Source organism: Callithrix jacchus, chromosome 5 (genome assembly GCF_049354715.1).
Source record: "Callithrix jacchus isolate 240 chromosome 5, calJac240_pri, whole genome shotgun sequence".
Lineage (NCBI taxonomy): Eukaryota > Metazoa > Chordata > Mammalia > Primates > Cebidae > Callithrix > Callithrix jacchus.
The window spans coordinates 47,062,437-47,079,704 of record NC_133506.1 but is presented as its reverse complement, the minus strand read 5'-3'; the positions used below and the strand labels follow the sequence as shown (position 1 = coordinate 47,079,704).

The 17,268-nt window shown below is 49.3% G+C and overlaps 1 protein-coding gene across 8 annotated transcripts in view; it reads left to right on the top strand.

Moving 5' to 3' along the window:
* The window catches only part of NFATC2 (nuclear factor of activated T cells 2), a 179,103-nt gene that overhangs the window by 19,095 nt on the left and 142,740 nt on the right, over positions 1-17,268 (top strand). For 3 of the 8 annotated variants that reach the window (XM_035298937.3, XM_035298934.3, XM_035298935.3), the window contains exon 1: positions 219-594. The exons of the other annotated variants lie outside the window; for them this stretch is intronic. In XM_035298937.3, coding sequence (XP_035154828.2) covers positions 465-594 — 130 coding nt within the window. In that variant the 5' untranslated portion in view covers positions 219-464. Of the gene's footprint in view, positions 1-218; positions 595-17,268 lie in introns of those variants that run through there. 8 annotated transcript variants of the gene reach the window in all.

Genomic DNA, 17,268 nt, shown 5'->3' with positions numbered 1-17,268 from the left:
CCCGTGGAGGGCGGGCGTCAGCGGCCGCCCGAGCGCCCGGCGGTGGCCCGGGACGGTGCGGTCAGGCCCGCGGGCGGCCTCCTTCCTCCCGGCACCGGCCAGCCCAAGCCGCGCGCCCCTCCCCTCCGGTCCCCGGGTGGCGGCCCCGCCCCCGCCGGCCTGGCCGCCCTGTCCCCGCCTCCACGCCCCCCCTTCCCCGGGCTGCAACAGGTGCCTCCGAGCAGGAAGCTCGCGCCGCCCTCGCCGCTGCCGCCGCTCAGCTTCCCCCGGCGCGTCCAGGACCCGCTGCGCCAGGAGCGCCGTCCCGGGACCCGGCGTGCGTCCCGACGAGGAAAGGGACCCCGTTGCTCCAGCCGCCTCGCCGCCCGGCGTCCTGCCGCCTTAGCCACTCCCCGGCGAGGGGTCCGGGAGCCAGCCGCACCTGCCCTCGCCCCCAGCCCGGCAGCCTTCCCGCCCTGCGCGCCATGAACGCCCCCGGGCAGCATCTCGAACCCGACGGTGGGGACGCCCCAGGCCATGAGCCCGGGGGCAACCCCCAAGACGAGCTTGACTTCTCCATCCTCTTCGACTATGAGTATATGAATCCGAATGAAGGTCGGTGGAGGTCCCCCTGGCCCCGCCCCTGAACCCGCTAGGGGCTCAGGCCTGGGGACAGGGCACAGGGGTCTTTTTGGCTCCAGCTGCCCCCCTTCCTAAGGAGCCTGGATGGAGGGTGCCCCTACCGAGGTGCCAGGGAGGGGAGGTGTCAGTGGCTACTGCCACCCGTAGGGGGCGGTCGGCTCCCTCTTGCCCCTTAGGGGCACCAGTGTCTGGTGGCTCGTGACTGCTCCCTGAGGGTCACTCTCAGCAAAACAAGAGGTGGAAGGCAGGTACCAAGGCTGGGGGGGAGAGGGCGGGTGCCGTCTGCTGGCCTCTTGCCTGGGACTGGGCTGTCAGAGGGCAATGGAAGTGATTTATGTGACTTTGGAGGGAAGAGGTGAGAAAGCAAAGAATGGAATTAGCAGGGAGGGGGGCATTGCAAAAAAAAAAAAAAAATGGGTTGCCACTGAACCCAGTTATCAAGGCTAGGAGGCCGCTCCTTCCCTCCAGGCACTGAAGTGAGGCCATGCTATCCCAACGTCTCCTGTGAGCAGTGCTTGTTGGGGACTGTGTTGAAACCGAGGAAGAGGTTGTGTCTGATGCTGGAGGGCGTTGAAGCCTTTGGTGTGATAAGGCCGGCCCATTTCCTCCCTGGGTTATGCTGCCTCTGCTGAATCCATCACATATCACCCAGCAGAGGATTGCTCTGAGCTTCATTAAGTGATCTACACTTAGTCCTAATGGATGGGGGGCAGCTGCGGCGTGGATTCAGGACACAGGCTCTTTCTGCCTGAACTTTATCACTCTGTGCCTCCAACTGCCCTCAGTAACCGGGGGCTGGGGACTTCCCCAGACTGGGCCCAATGCTCATCTGTCACTTCACGTGTTTAACAGGAGAATGCGTTAGACGGAGGAGGAGGAGGGGGAGGAGGCAGCCACATGTCCAATCTCACTGTATATTTCTGGTTAGCAGGTTGTCTTGGAAAAAACAAAAAAACCCAACCAGGCTTCCTGATTTTGACAGCCCAGCCCAGCTCAGCCCAGCCCAGCCCAGCCCAGCCAGTGCTTGTTGAAGGTTCGGGGCAGGCCTGTTGGTAGCTTCCAGATGCACTCTGGGCTTGCCTACATCTGGTGCGTAGGAAGGGCTTGTGCTCACTGGCTCGTGGAGGAAGCTGTCAAGGAGACTTGGTGGCCTGATGTTTCCCACAGGCGCTGTGTTAGGCAGAGCAATGAAGTTTTAACTTCCATCAGTGTCCTCTCTCGGCCACCTGAGATGAGGGTTTTGTTTCCGCTTTGGGTATCCTATTCACTTGGATACCCAGAGATTGTCATTAGTCATAATTTTGTGTTTTGGCTGGAGATGGAAATAATTAGCCAGCAGGAGAGACCAGCCTCCTAGAGTTGCAATCTGGTGGACATCTTTTGCTTTGAAAAGATAAATTAGGAATCTGCAAACGATCCTCATTAACATCCGTGGTCTTTCTGTTCATTAAGATTAAAGTCATGTTTTTCAGGGAACTAATACACCCCTCCCAGATTCGTAATCAGTTTTTATTTTTCTTGTCAGGTGGGGTTGGGGGGATTTCCGGGGAAATAGTTTCCAAGCCAAATCTGAAGGGAGGTACTTTTTATAGTTTTTCTTGGCAAGTGATGCTTGGTGGCCACCAGATGGGTATCTAAATGACCACAGTGAAAGCCCTGGAATCTGTTTTTTCAAAAAAGAAACACTGTATTTTTTGGAACAGTTTCAGATTTACAGAAAAGTTGCAAACATAGCACAGAGAGTTCCCCTATACCCAATATCCCAGTTCCCCACGTTACTAACATTTTTCATTAGTAGGTGTATTTATTGTAACCAGTGAACCAATATGGACATGTTATTAACTGAGGTTTATGCCTTATTCAGGTCGAGATTGTTTTTTATGACCCTCACTGTTTTGAGGAGTGTTGGTTGTATTGTAGACTGTCCCCCCCCTTAGACTAGGGCTTTAGGTTTTCAGGAGGAGGCCACAAAGATAAAGTGCCCTTCTCATCACGTCATACCGAGAGTATGTACTATCCAGCCAGGCTCGGTGGCCTGTCATCCCAGCACTTTGGGAGGCTGAGGAGAGCGGATCACCTGAGGTCAGGAGCTCAAGGCCAGCCTGGCTGACGTGGTGAAACTCCGACTCTACTAAAAATACACTAATTAGCCGGGCTTGGTGGCAGGTGCCTGTAATCCCAGCCACTCAGGAGGCTGACGCAGAATTGCTTGAACCTGGGAAGCAGAGGTTTCAGTGAGCAGAGATGGCGCCATTGCACTCCAGCCTGGGTGACAAGAGCGAGACTGTGTCTCAAAAAAAAAAAAAAAAAGAAGTACTATCCACGTCATTTATCATTGATGTCAACCTGGATCATCCGGCAGAGGTAGCTTTTGTCAGTTTCTCCAAGCTCTTTGGAAGGCCTTACTGTATGAAGCCCACACTTAAGGAGTAGAGAGTAAATACTCTGCAATCTGGAAAGCACTGACTCTGCTGAGAAATAGGCAGCACAGAAGAGTCAGCAACCAGGAAGAGAAGGGATGTCATGGCCAGGAGAAGGATGTCGCAGCCAGAAGCGGTGGCTCATGCCTGCAATCCCAACATTGGGAGGTTGAGGTGGGAAGATCGCTTGAGTCCAGGGCTTCAAAAGCAGCCTGGGCAACATAGCAAGTCCTCATCTCTAATAAACATAAAAAATAAAACAATTAGCCTAGCCTAGTTGCACATGCCTATAGACCTAGCTTTCCAGGTACTTGGGAGGCTTAGGTGGGACAATCGCTTAACCCCAGGAGTTGGAGACTGCACTGAGCCGTGATCATGGCACTGCACTCCAGCCAGTGGGCAGAGCAAAACCCTGTCTCAAACCAGCAAACAAAACAAAAGCAGAGAAGGGACCAGGCGAGCTTTAAGAGGCTAATGTGAACTGCCCCAGATGGGCAGCTGGCTCTGGGTCACCCAGATGTCAGTAACAGTCACATCTCTTTGCTTCTGTATGGTGGACGTCCCCAGGGGCCAACGCTACCCTTTATCTTGTTTTGTCCCAGATGGCAACATATTGGTGATGCATGTAAAGTTCTACCCTTAACTCTGGGCATGAGCTTGGCAAAAACCAAGGAAAGAAAAGTACTACTAATGGGACAGACATTGTAGTTAGAATTGGTGAAGGTAAATTAGGAAGTTTTGGGGAAGTTGGATGCTCATTTTATGGAATTTAGCGCGTAGCGGACATTCATTAGCCCATGTGATTCCACTCCAACCCTAGCATGCAGGCACTATTATCACCCCTGTTCTATGGAGGAGGACGCTAAGGCCCAGAGAGGTAGAGTAATTTTCCCAGAATGGACAGTCTTGCTCCAGATCATGTGTTCTGAACTACTGTGTGAGGTTCCTCTTTCTCTCATTTGGTGAGAGACACATGTGAACCAGTTAGAAAGGTGTCTGGGACCATGGCAGGGCTGGAATTGAAAACATTTACCAACGGGGTGGTCTGGAGGGAGTCATCTAGCCTCTCTGAACTGCTGTCTGCTTATCTGTAAAATGGCTGAAATAATACCACTTGCCTCATAGGACTGCTGTCTGCCTTGAATAGGTTAGCCCACTTAAGTCAACACAGCATGTGATCTGTTACTAGTGTTTTAGTAAACCCTTGCTTTTGTTAATGGAGGTGCTTAATTAATAGGAGGCATCATTTGTTTACTCATTCAGCTATTGAGCATCTACTGTGTTAAACCCTAGGGTCACAGTGGGGAATAAGACCCAGCTCTCTGAGCTGCTGCCTCTAACTATGCCTCTCTTGTTTTCTCTTGTCTAATTGCTTTCACTAATACCTCCTGTAGAGTGTTACATGATAGTGAAGACAGTGGGCATCCTGGCCTTGAAGAGGACCTCCAGTGTTGGCTTTAGAATTGTGGTGTATGGATTATGTAAAGGAAGTATCAGTTAGTTCTCTCTTTTTAGCCCCAGAGTTTTTATTACAAATAGGAGTTGAGTGATATCAAGCTTTTTTAGCCTCTATGGAAAAATATGATCTCATTCTTCTTAGACCTATTAATATGTTGGCATACGTTAGATTTCTCTATGTGAAAACATCCCTGGTATAGACTCCACTTGGTGTATTATTTTCTTAAGGTTGTGGTGGCATCCGTTTGATAATATTTAAGAATTTTTCAGTATTCATGAGTGATATTCATAATGTCCTATGTTGTGTGCTATCAGGTTCAAGTTTCTTTCCTTTTCTATGCTCTGGAATCATTTCTGTCTCTCTGGGACTCCCCAGCCTCTGAAGCTGTGATAGAATTCCTCTGTGAAGCCGCCTGGACTTGGTGTATCTTTGTGGAGTGGCTTTCTCTGTTGTGTCTGTGGGAATTGGTCTGTTTACACTTTCTATTTCTACTGGAGTCAATTTTTGTAAACTGTATCTTTGTGGGAAATTATCCATTTTATCTGTCTAGGTTTCAAATTCACTAGAAGAATCTTTTTTTTTTTTTTTTAGTGGAGGAGACAACCAAGTACACAGTGACAGAAAGACCTGGGGGGCAGGAATGTGGGAGTCCTGATGGGGCCACTGATCCCACTGAGGAGGGGGAAGATGTGCTGGCTGTCAGCAGACAGTTGAGAAGCTGAATTCCCATGTGCATGCTTGTGAATGCAAGGGATTCTTACTTCTCCCAACTAGTATACACAGGGAGAGACAGGTGCGTACTGGGAATCCCTGGTCACCTCCAGAGATGCCAGATCTCCAGTTACTGTGTTGAGGACAGATATGTGGGGAGTGCTCACATCTGCTTTGTCTCAACATTCTGGTGCAGCCCTCCTTCAATTCCTGATGAGCTAAAGCATTTAGTGCCAACTTTGACCTTTGAGAAAGGAAAACAGGCTCCTTCTGATCACTGCTTGTTGCTTTTAAAGAGTCTATTCCTGTGATCCTTAAACTTTTGCGGTCACAGCCCTTTAAAAAGCTGTTGAAATCCACAGATCCTATATACACACACACCATGCATGAACATGCTACGCCTGGGCAGCCCTTTCCCCTGTGCCCACCTCTCCCCTTTTCCCACCTCTCCCCTTTCCCCACCTCTCCCCTTTCCCCACTTCTCCCCTCTCCCCACCTCTCCCCTCTCCCCTTTCCCCACCTCCCCTCTTTCCCCACCTCCCCTCTTTCCCCACCTCCCCTCTCCACTCCCTCCCCTGCTTTTTATGTCATTTCTTAGCAGCTCTCACAGACCCTTCTGTGTCTTATTCCCTAATTTTACTGGCATGTGAGCTTAGGAACACCTGCTTGCAACCCTTTCACAGGTCACAATTAAAACCCCATTCTTTTAGCAAACACTGAATGCTGGTTTTGTGCCAGGCCCTGTTGGGGCATAGAGACAAATGAGATATGGTTCCTGCCCTTCCCTGGCCCCCAGGCCAATATGGGTCACAGTCTGGTAAACAAATAGGGACAAATGAGGTGCTGTGATACAGTATCTGTGTGTGTGTGTGTGTTTGGTGCTTGCTAAAAATGGTGTTCTACACTAAGCAAGTAGGTTCACTAAACACATGTAACATTCAGAGATGTTGCCGTCTGTGTTGAGTTAAGGACAGGCCTTAAAAAGCCTGCTTTGGACTAATAACGTCTCCAGGTGCAGCTGGAAAGGCGAAATGAGGGCTAGAATTGAGCATTGGCCTTGCAGGGAGGCAGAGGAAATGAGGTTGAAGTTGCCTCGCTCGTTCTTCAGTATTACACACATGCTATCTTGGCTAATAAATTCAAGCCCCTGTGTGTGTTAGGTGGCATAGATTTTGATCAGGAGTAGAGGCTCCTAAAACTTTAAAGCAGTGTTATTCAGGTTGGTTCAAAACTTTAAAGCAGTGTCATTCAGGTTGGTTCTTAAGGCTTTCCAGGCGTATTAGGTGGTAGGTTAAATACATTTAAAAAATATAGAATGGGTGGCCAGGGGCGTCTCAGTCGTGACTGCATGCGAAGTTCTCAGGCTGCACCCTGGACTGGTGAGATCAGGCTCGTGGGGGTAAGTTAACTTTGCTGACAGTTGTGCATTAGTAAATGCCAGGGCAGACCTTGAACTTGGGCACTTAGAGTCCTGGGTCCCTCCCATCAGCACTATATCTGACAGCCAGAATGTGGCCCTGGAGGGCAGCAGGGCACCATAGGGAGCTGCTGTCTCTGACTTTGTTGTGTCCCACGTACGCTGGCATGTGTGCACGTTCACCTCTTAGAGTTGGTGTTTATATAATTATAAATTGTATGCCTGCTACCGTCCTGATGGGATTATACTCATTGGAAAACTCCTGGCAAAGGTAGAAATGAAAAAGGACAGGGAGCGCTTCTATTTTTCTGTTTCTTTCTCCATCCTGGTGGATGGTCCTGCCGGCTTGCTGGGTATTAGATCTAACACCTTGCACTTGAATCTTTAATGCTTTTTCCCTCTGTGGAAGAACTATACCAAGGGCAGACTGTAAGCCATATGCAGAGTCGGGAGATTGCTTTTCCTGGGTTGGTATTTGGGACCCTCCCGACCTTGTAATCTGAGGTTTTGGAAAAAGACCATTTCTTCAGCTGGGCCTGCAAAGCTCAGGATTTATGAAGGTCCTTATCAAAACAGACCTGCTTGGGCATGCCTGCAAAAGTGAAAATGTTAAATGAGGGGAGAAAAAACAAGTCTGAAATGCCTGCAGAAGTGTTTTAAAGGCTCTGAAGGGGACCGTTTACCTGTATAATCCTAAGAAGGTGGGCTGCAGGTCTGAAATCTGCAATGGGTGACATCGCCCATGTTGCCATGGAGTAGGGAGCAATGTCTCAATAACCAGGGGGCTGGCAGGGGCCACTGATGAAGTGTGCCCACCCCCGGGAACACGGCACTGAAATGAAAGCTCCTGGCAAAAAGTATAAATAAAGAAGCTGTCAGTCAAACAGGCATTAATTTTCAATCTCTGCCCTAGGCCAAGGGTTACACAGGCCCCGCTGTCTTCAAGGGGGAAGTTTCCACTTGGATTTTGAGTTGGCCGAAAGAAAAATGGAAATCAGCTTTTCAGGCTATGGGAAGGGATGTGGGGATCAGCAAGAGACCAGACTCTGGGAGGCGGCTGGTGGGAGAGGGGGACGCTTTGCTAGGTTGGGCAGAGGATGGAAAGAAGGGATATTCCCCTGCTCATGTCGTCTTCCATGGGCCTTTGACAGAGCGGGTGCATTTAGTGTTGGTGAGCCCTGATTATCTAAGGTCTATTTCTGGTGAGTGCTTCTGACCAGATCTTTCCTTCTCCTTTTGGTGAGGAAACCACTCTGAGGTCTGTTGTCTGTCATGCACTGCGCTCTCCTCTGTTAGACACAGACCTTGCTAAATCACAAGTTCAATCTCAGATGCATTAGGAGTTCAGCAAGCCGATGGGTTGAATTGTGGTGCGTTGACACACTGAAATAGTACACAGCAATAAATAGGACTGCTGCATGCAACATGGGCGACCCTCAGACATGGTGAATAGAATAAGTGAGACATGTACATCTGCAAGGTTTATGGGACGTTCAAGAACAGTTAAGCCTCTGGGGGACTTGAAATGTCCTGTATCTTGAGTGTGTGTGCATGTGTGTGTGTGTATATATATGCACAAGATGTATGTGAAATATTTGTGCATTTTACTGCACATAAGTGATGCATATTTAAAAAACTGTTGGAAGGCTGGGTGTGGTGGCTCACTCCTGTTATCCCAGCACTTTGGGAGGCCGAGGCAGGTGGATCACCTGAGGTCAGGAGTTTGAGACCAGCCTGGCCAACATGGTGAAACCCTGTCTGTACTAAAAATACAAAAATTAGCTAGGCGTGGTGGCAGGCACCTGTAATTCTAGCTACTCGGGAGGCTGAGACAGGAGAATCGCTTGAACCTGGGAGGTGGAGGTTACAGTAAGCCAAGATCGTGTCATTGCCCTGTAGCCTGGGCGACGAGAGTGAGACTGTCTCAGGAAAAAACCCAAAGCCTGATGAAATCTCCAGATTCTATATACACACATGTGCATGCTCCTCATATGCAGCTTTTCACCCTGTGCACCACCCCATCACATCCCCCACTGCACCCCCCACCTTGAATTCAAGCTTTGCCCTGACTCTTTTTGTGGCCTTAGGAATTTCCCTGCACCCCAAGCCTCAGTTTCCCCATCTCTAACAGAGTTGTCAGAGCAGCTGTCTCCAGGGGTTGATGTAAACTGCAGAGAGAGAACGGGGGGCATACATGCGGAAGCTTGCAGCACAGTGGACATAAGCTATTAGAATGACTGGAAATAGGAATGTCTCTGGAATTCTCCAAGGCAGGAGGGCCCCAGGAAATGGCTTGAAACCAGCAAGGGACAGTTCTTCCCATGCAGATCGGAAGATGGGGCTGAGTCCTTGTGTGTGCCACATGCCTGGGCCCTGCTGCCCCCGTCTGAAAGGTGGCCTTGAGGTCCTGTGGGTTGCAGATTCCATACATTTCAGCACCCCTCTCCGAAAGTGGTACGTGTCAGCATGTGGGCGCGCATGTTTTTGCAAGTGGTCATGCCAGCCGCCAGCCTGCAAGCCTGATTGCTTGCGAAGCATCCCGGTCCTGTGTCCTGGGCACCTGGTCTTGCGGCAGCCTGCCTGGGAAGCACCACAGAACATTTCCTTTGGCCATGTCTGGGGAAGGCAGACAGCTGCTGTCTTAGCTGGGGCATGGTCAGCAGAGGCATCACGTTCAGGATGGCTTTTTCCAGTGATTCCATTGACGAGACAGGATGGCAGATGTCCTCCCTTTTCTTTTTGGCATTTCTGGACCTGATTTATCCAGATGGAATTTCTCAGCTTTCAGGCCCTGTATCTGTATGTCTCACCTCTGAATGAAGGGTGTGACAACCTGACTCTCGTCATTAATACACATGATTCACTGATTGAGAATCCACTTACTGTAGGGTGGTGCGTGTGTGTGACTGGGTGGGGTGTGGGCAGCAGGGGTCTGGGGGGCTTGTCGGAAAATTTGCTGAGTGTCAGATTTGTTATTTGGAGGCCACCCATCACTTTTCAAACGGGTTCTGTCTATAGGATGTGCACACCTGCCAGATGCAAAATCCGTCTACCTTCCTGCTCTGTTTTAGGATTCCTTGCAGCCCCTGACAGGCAGGAAGTTATGAGAGTTGTCAGGGCGAATGGCAGGAGACGGGGTTTGTCTGTCTGCTTCCCTTTCCTCTGGGTACAGATCTGCGGTGCCAGCTGTGGCATCTTAAGTGCTGCCTTGGCGACAGACTGTGATGTCCCAAACCCAGGCCCTGGGACTCACACCACCTCAGCATCAGGGTGAGCTCATCAAGTCATGGGTCTGATCAGCTTGGCCAGGGGTCAGTGCAGCTCTGTGACCCTGCTGCCCATCAGAGGGGCGTCCAGCCCCAGGCCAGGCCCTGCTCCTCTCTTCCAAGCCACTCAAGCCTGAAAGCTCCATTCAACTCTGCCCCTCCCCATGCCCCCCCCGCCCCCAAGGCCGGCTGCCTCGCAGAGGTTCCCTAGCTGGGTTTCTATTTTGGTCATTCTATTCTGCTTCCCGAAAATTCCACCCGCCTGCATTTCTAGGCAGAGAAGATGTTCTCTTGCTGTTCCTTTTTTCAGAAGTGATCTGTTGGCTGGCGGGTTGGCACTGAGCGAGCGGCCACCTCAGACTTGGCTATGTGTCCGTCTGCGAGGGTGAGCAACAGGCCCTTATGGGCTCCAGGGGGAGAGACGCTGGCAGGGACCACTGTGTGGCCTGAGTGTGATTTTTAAAATAATCTTTGACTCAATTCTGGGGCAAAAGGAGGGACTGTGAACATTCCTGAAGAAAGGAATCTGTGTCTTCAGTTGTCAGGGGCAGCCTACCCTCCTGAGTGAAATGATGAGGCCCCCCTGAGTAGTTCCTTTTCCGGGGGAATCCTTGTTTCCCCAAGTCAAGGTTATCGTGTCACCATCCAGGAAATCACCTCTTTCCTGAAATGCAGGATAGAGTGGTGGTTAGGCGGGTCGGGGAGCCAGGTTGCCTGAGACTGAATCTTGGCTCTGCTACTTAGAAGCTGTGTGACCTTGGGCAAATTACTTACCCTCTCTGAGCCTCATTTTCCCCCTATATAAAATGGGGGAAATGATATCACCTGCTTCATAGGGCTCTTGTGAGACAAATATGAACCTATATTAGGTGCATACAGTGGTTCTTGATATAAAGCATGTGGTGTAGATGTGTTAGCTGTTATTTGGTTATGAGCAGTAGCTCACTGAGTCACTAACACTTTAGTAAGATTTCGTTGATCCACTCCCAGTTGACCTGGGAGGAAAAGTACAAAGTGTGGAATGCAGAGGGTGTTGGAAGCACGTTTTACCTCCTTCACACATTTTCTGAAGTTCAGCAGAATCCGAGGTGAAAAGAGAATTCCTAAAGTGCTGACCAACTCGCTTTATTTTTATAAAAATGTCTTCCTTTTTTCATAATGCTTTCGAAGGGGTTGGGGACTAGTGTGTGTCACACATTCAAGTTGTTGTAAAATAGAGTAACGATAGCAGGGAAAGGGCAGAATTGTCACTGCAAAGATTGTTTTTAAATAATAATACAGTAGGCCTGGCTGGGCATGGTAGCTCACACCTGTAATCCCAGCACTTTGGGAGGCTGAGGCTGAGGCTGGTGGATCACATGAGGTCTGGAGTTCAAGACCAGCCCAGCCAACATGGTGAAACTCCATCTCTACTAAAAATATAATAATTAGCTGAGTGTGGTGGTGGGCCTGTGTAATCCCAGCTACTTGGGAGGCTGAGGCAGGAGAATCAATTGAACCCGGGAGGCGGAAGTTGAAGTGAGCTGAGAGCATGCCACTGCCCTCCAGTCCGGGCAACATGAGCGAAAGTCCTCCCCACCTCCCCAATAAAATAATCCAGTAGGCCCCATTTACTGAGTCTTGATTCTGCATGTCTTGGGCTTTGCATGGGTTAGGGAAACTGTCAGGTTTGTGTCATCACCTGCTTCATCGTCCTGTGTTACGCACGAGGACATGGAGTTTCCCCAAGTCCCACAGCGGGGGTGGGAGCAGATCTAGAGTCCCCTAACCCCAAGCTCCCCTCCATGACTGAGACCTGGATCTCAGGGTAGAGCTCTTGCTTGGTAGGGCAAAGAGAAGGGCTGGACTGGCCTCCCCAGTGATCTTGTCCTGCAGTTTTTGGGCGTGGCCAGAAATCTCTCCACATATTCGCAGGGCCTAGCTATTGGGTAAGCACCCAGGAACTTGATGAAGGGAGGAGTGATAAGAATGAGAACTTTCAGATGTCTGCCACAGACATGAGCGTTACCTGCCAGGGCTGAGAGTGAGCAGATGTCTCATTTCTGAATCAGTTCAGGTTGAGGGCATGACTCATGAGGTGATGCTTCCAGCAGTCTTTGGGCCTCTCTTGTGGGCAGGCCTTGTGTGCCATGCTGAGGCTGTAAAGCCAGGAACTGTGGTTCTCAGCTGGGGGCGAGTCTGCCTGGCAGGAGGCATTTGGCGATGCCCAGAGACATTTTTTGATGCCAGAGTAGGGAGAGGGACAGGGCAGCTACTCTTGGCAACTCCTGAGTAGGTGGTTGTGAGGATCATATAATTTACGACATGTAATGTGCTTACAACAGTGCCTAGCATGTAAGTTCTCAATCAATTTTAGCTGCTTTTTCTGCATGATAATCATCACCATAATCATTACTGATGTAAGACCCCCATCTGCCTCTAAGAAGCTCATAGTCTAGAGGGTAGACAGATGAGCAAATGCATAGATAGACTTCAGCATGGGATTCTGTAGGACCTGGGAGAGTAGAAGAGCTGCCTGATCCAGCCTGGGGAAACAGGGAGGGCCTCCAGGAGGGGGTGGCTCAGGTCAAATCATGGTGGATAAATAATGGCGTGTTGAGAGACGTAAGGTAGGGAGGTGGGGAAGGGAGTTCTGGGTAGGGGAATGGCACATGCATGACATGGAGGCACAGAGGCCCTGGAGCAGCAACCTCTGGATCTTCCATCACTGCTTCTATCTTCTTCCACCCTTTGGCAATGATGCTTCGAATGCAGGCCAGGTACCTCCCATGGTAGTTGAAATGGTTTTAGGTGGTCCACTGCTGAAGATGTTGTATATGCTAAGAACTACTTCTCAGTGCTATTTTCTCTTTGAACTAGTGAGGAGTGGAGTTTCAGGCTGGGCACCATAGCGGTGGCTCATGCCTGTAATCCCAATGCTTTGGGTTGAGGCAAGTGGATTACCTGAGGTCAGGAGTTCAAGACCGGCCTGGCCAACATGGTGAAACCCTGTCTCTACTAAAAATGGAAAAAAATTAGCCGGGCAGGCGTGGTGGTGGGTGAATTGCTGGAGGCAGAGGTTGCAGTGAGTTGTGATTGTGCCACTGCACTCCAGCCTGGGGGATAGAGCGAGACTCTGTCTCAAAAAAGAAAAGAAAACAAAAGGAATGGAGCTTCAGTTAGCTGCTGCGTATCGCTGGTACCTTTCTTCCCAACACTGGCTCCTCCTCCTCTGTTTCTAGGTCTTGACTTTCTGGGGTCATAGAAATGTTCCATATTTTGATTATGTTGGTGGTAACAAGAATGTATGACATTTGGCAAAACTCATCAAACCCTATACTCAAAACACTGACATCTGTATATGTGAGTTATACCACAGAAGCACTGGCTGGATGGGGATGTATAGAGCCTCAGACTCAGAGCCTTCAGCCAGCCACTGTGTCTTGCTTGAATTGAGTAGGTTTTATTTTTATTGTATTTTTACCCTGTCTTCTATTTATGGAGGTGACATTGATTTTCCATCTGCAGTAGTGGTATAAAGTTTCCTTTTAAAATAAGAAAAAAGTGAATTTAAATACTAGAAATATTAAGTCAATGTTTATCGGTGGCACATGGACAGAGCAAAGATGGTGTACGCGGTTAAATGAAAGCAAGCTTTTTGGAAACCCTCCAGAGAGCATTTGGCAGTTCTGAGATGAAACTAACTTCACCCAGCGCCGTGCAGGCACTGTGATGCCAGTAAGAAAGCTGGTCTGCGAGCGTGGCACTTGTTGAAGGAGAAATAGCGAGGGATCTCAGCCACTAACTGAAAGAAATATTTTAATGATGTTTGTGAACTTTACTGTCAAATGCCCAGGGCACTGAGAATTAAATGATTATTAATTATCTTCATATTCCTTGCTCGCTGGTAAACATTCAAAGTCTTGTCAAGAGAAAAAAAATTTCTGCCACTCGGATTGATGAAAACCAATGTGAATGCTTTAAATACTTCTGCCCGGCACGCTGGAGCGGTCTGTTTTTCAGTGCTCCCGGGAGTGTGGTGATGTGTGTTCTCAGGGCTGTGTTTCTCCGGACTGTTGACTTCAGCCCTGAGGGTGTGTTTCTGATAAGAGGCAGTGCAGTTTTTCTGATACGGCCGGAATTTTTGCTAAGAGACTTTTTGTGTTTTGTGTTTCTGGTTTGAAGGGCAGTGAATTCTCAGAATGTTGTTGGCCATAGATTTGACATCCGTCTTTTCCTAGATTTAAAATCTATGCCTGGTTACCTTCTAGGAAGGCGTGTGTGTATATATCTGTGTGAATTCAAATACACGTTTACATTGAACTACAGCCTCACAAGAACCCCAGGCCTTACAGATGCTAGCTAGAAAAATCTAAGGATTTCAGAGCCAGAAGCCACCAAGGAAACTGATTCAATTTAATGCTGTTCAGTTACAAATGAGAACGGGTTGAGACCTCCAGTGCGTGGGGGACTTTTCCAAAGTCACGCTGCTACTTAGTGGCAGAGTAGGACTGCATTCTCAATTTCCTGCTTCGTAAAACAGGGTTTCATTGCTATATATCATGTAATGTCACCTACCACCTATGAAATAAGATTTAAAATGTTTCTTTTGGGAGTTACATTTCTTTTCTTACATAATTACAGAAATAAAAAACAGTCTCCTTTCTGTCATGTCACTGTCCTCTCGTTCCTTAGTTTCCCTCCCTGAAGGATGTCACTGTTACCTGTGACTTCCAGAGAAAGCCTGTGCATCCATCAGCTGTGCGTGTACATCTGTCTTTGTGTGTACATCTGTGTGTGTATATCTATATATGTCTGTGTACATCTATCTGTACATCTGAGTGTGTACATCATCTCACCCTTTTTATGCTGTGCACACTATACAGCTTGCTTTTCTCCTGTAATACTAAATCTTAGTGGTCATTCCGTGTCAATGCATAAAGAACTTCTTCAGGCCTTCTTGTAGCTGTATTGTATCCCATCATATAAATGAGCCAGAATTAATTCATCCCCAGTAGATGGGCTTTGGATTACTTCCAGTCTTTTGGGATTACAATCATGGCTAAAGTAACTAATCTTAAGGATACACAGGTCATTTTGCACAGATGAGAGTATATCTGCAGGAAAAAAAAATTTTTTTTGAGACAGGGTCCCGTCCTGTCATCCAGGCTGGGAGGAAGTGGCGTGATCATAGCTCACTGCAGTCTTCATCCTTTCACCTCAGCTTCTCCAGTAGCTGGGACAACAGGCAGGTGCCACCTTGCCCAGCTAATTTAAATTTATTTATTTTTTTTGTAGAGATGGAGTCTGTATATTGCCCAGGCTGGTCTCAAACTCCTGAGCTCAAACGATCTTCCCACCTCTGGCTCTCAAGGGGTTGGGATTCCAGGCATGAATTACTGTGACTGGTCCAGGATGAATTTTTAAAAGTAGCATTGCATGGTTCCGAGGCCACATGTGGTTCCAAGGGCACGTGTGTTTGGAATTTTGATGGATATTACCAAACTACCCTCTTAGCCTTCTATCTTTTGGTTTGGATATTAGCATCTTTGAGTAATAGTTTAAATATTCCAGGTAGGCTTTTCTGAACTTGTGTCATTCATTCAGCCAATGAATCGTTTTTGAGGGTCTGTTTAGTGGCCGATTCCATCCAAGTGCTAGGGGCATGGCACAGCAAGAGTTCTCATGGCATTAGCAGATTGGTGGGGGTGGATCTTGAGGTTGAGGGAGGGGCAGACTGGAGGTTGAGGGAAGTGGAGGACTCTACAGTTGCTCAGTCGTTACGGTGAGATGTGCACAGAACATAGCAGGGGCCTGTGAGTGGGGCCTGAGCTAGTCAAGTGGTCAGGGGTCCTTCTAGAAGCATGTGGCACTTAAGCTGAGCTCATGGGCATGAGTGGGCTTTAGTCATATGGAGAAGGGGGCCTGGTAGTGGGTTGAGGAGGACCTGTTGAGGCAGAGGAGCAGCAAGTAGAAAGGTCCTGGGGCAGGAAGGAGCTCGATGCTTTTAAAAAAAACTCCCCTTTGCCAGGCATGGTGGCTTATACATGTAATCCTGGCACTTTGGGAAGCTGAGGTGGGAGGATCGCTTGAGCCTGGGAGGTCAAGGCTGCAGTGAGCTATTATTGTGCCACTGCACTCCAAACTGGGCAACTGAGTGAGTCTCTGTCTCAAAACAAAAGGAAAACAAAAATCATGACACTCCCTTTTGGCGTGAGTTCAGAGAGAGGGAGTGGAGAGATTGAATGCAAGCGAGAGTAGGTGAGCAGGTAGGACCCAGCCAGGCTGCCTGGTGGGGGTAATTTATTTTTACCTAAGATCTGTAGGGAACCCCTTTGGGAATGGGGGCACCTTCTGGACCCTGAGAGATCAGCTTAGCTAAAGTGGGCAGTACTTCCTCTAGGACAGCCCAGAAAGGGCACAAGGAGGCTGAGGCTTGCTGGAGTGGCCACCTGGGGTCCCCCAAAGCAGGAGCTGGCTGGACAACCACAGGCAAAGGTCTGGTTTCTGGCTGGCGGGCCCCTGGACATGGTTCTTCCATTTGCTTACTCTCTCAGCCACTCGGGAGATGTTGATGGAGGGCTGGCAAGTGCCAGGGCCTGTGGTAGGTGCTTGGCAGACAATGCTGGGCCACAGTGACCCTGGCCCAGCCCTGATGGAGCTCAGGGTCCCGTATGGGGTTGCAAAATTCTCTAAAGGGCCAGGGCGTAAATATTGCAGGCTCTGGAGGCCATTCAATCTTTGTCGTAACTACCAACTCTGCTGTTGTAGTACAGGAGCAAGCTATAGCTTGCTTTGTTCACCCTGTGTAAATAAACAGGCCGGCTGTGTTGTCATAAAACTGTTAACAACACAACCCAGTGGGCTGTGGTGTGCCTGCTCCTGGTTTAGCAGAATGAGATTCCCTAAACAGATACCTGGGGCAATGTGAGCTGCTAACAGATGTCAGTGGAGCAAAGATGGCAGGGAAAAGGGGTGGAGGGGATCTCTTCGATGGGCCGATCTCAGGAGGTGCTGGCTGAGCAGATGCAGGAAGGAACCAGGGGAAGTAGGAGAATCTCGCAGGGAGGGTTTCCAGGTGGGAGGGAACCCAAGGCCTCTGAGGCAGGAGCAGCTTAAGTGCAGTGAAGATGTTGATGGGGCTGTTGCTGACCCAGTGTGGGGAGAAGTGTAGGGAGTGGTGGGGGTGGCTGGCAGGCCAGGACACATGCTGTATTAATGACTGTAGGTCCCATCTAAAGTGTCTGGAAGCCTTTATAGTAGGTTTTGAGAATGGACTTCTTTTTGAGATGGAGTCTCGCTCTGTTGCCCAGGCTAGAGTGCAGTGTCACAACCTCAGTTCATTGAAACCTCGGCCTCCTGGATTAAAGCGATTTCGTGCCTCAGCCTCCAGAG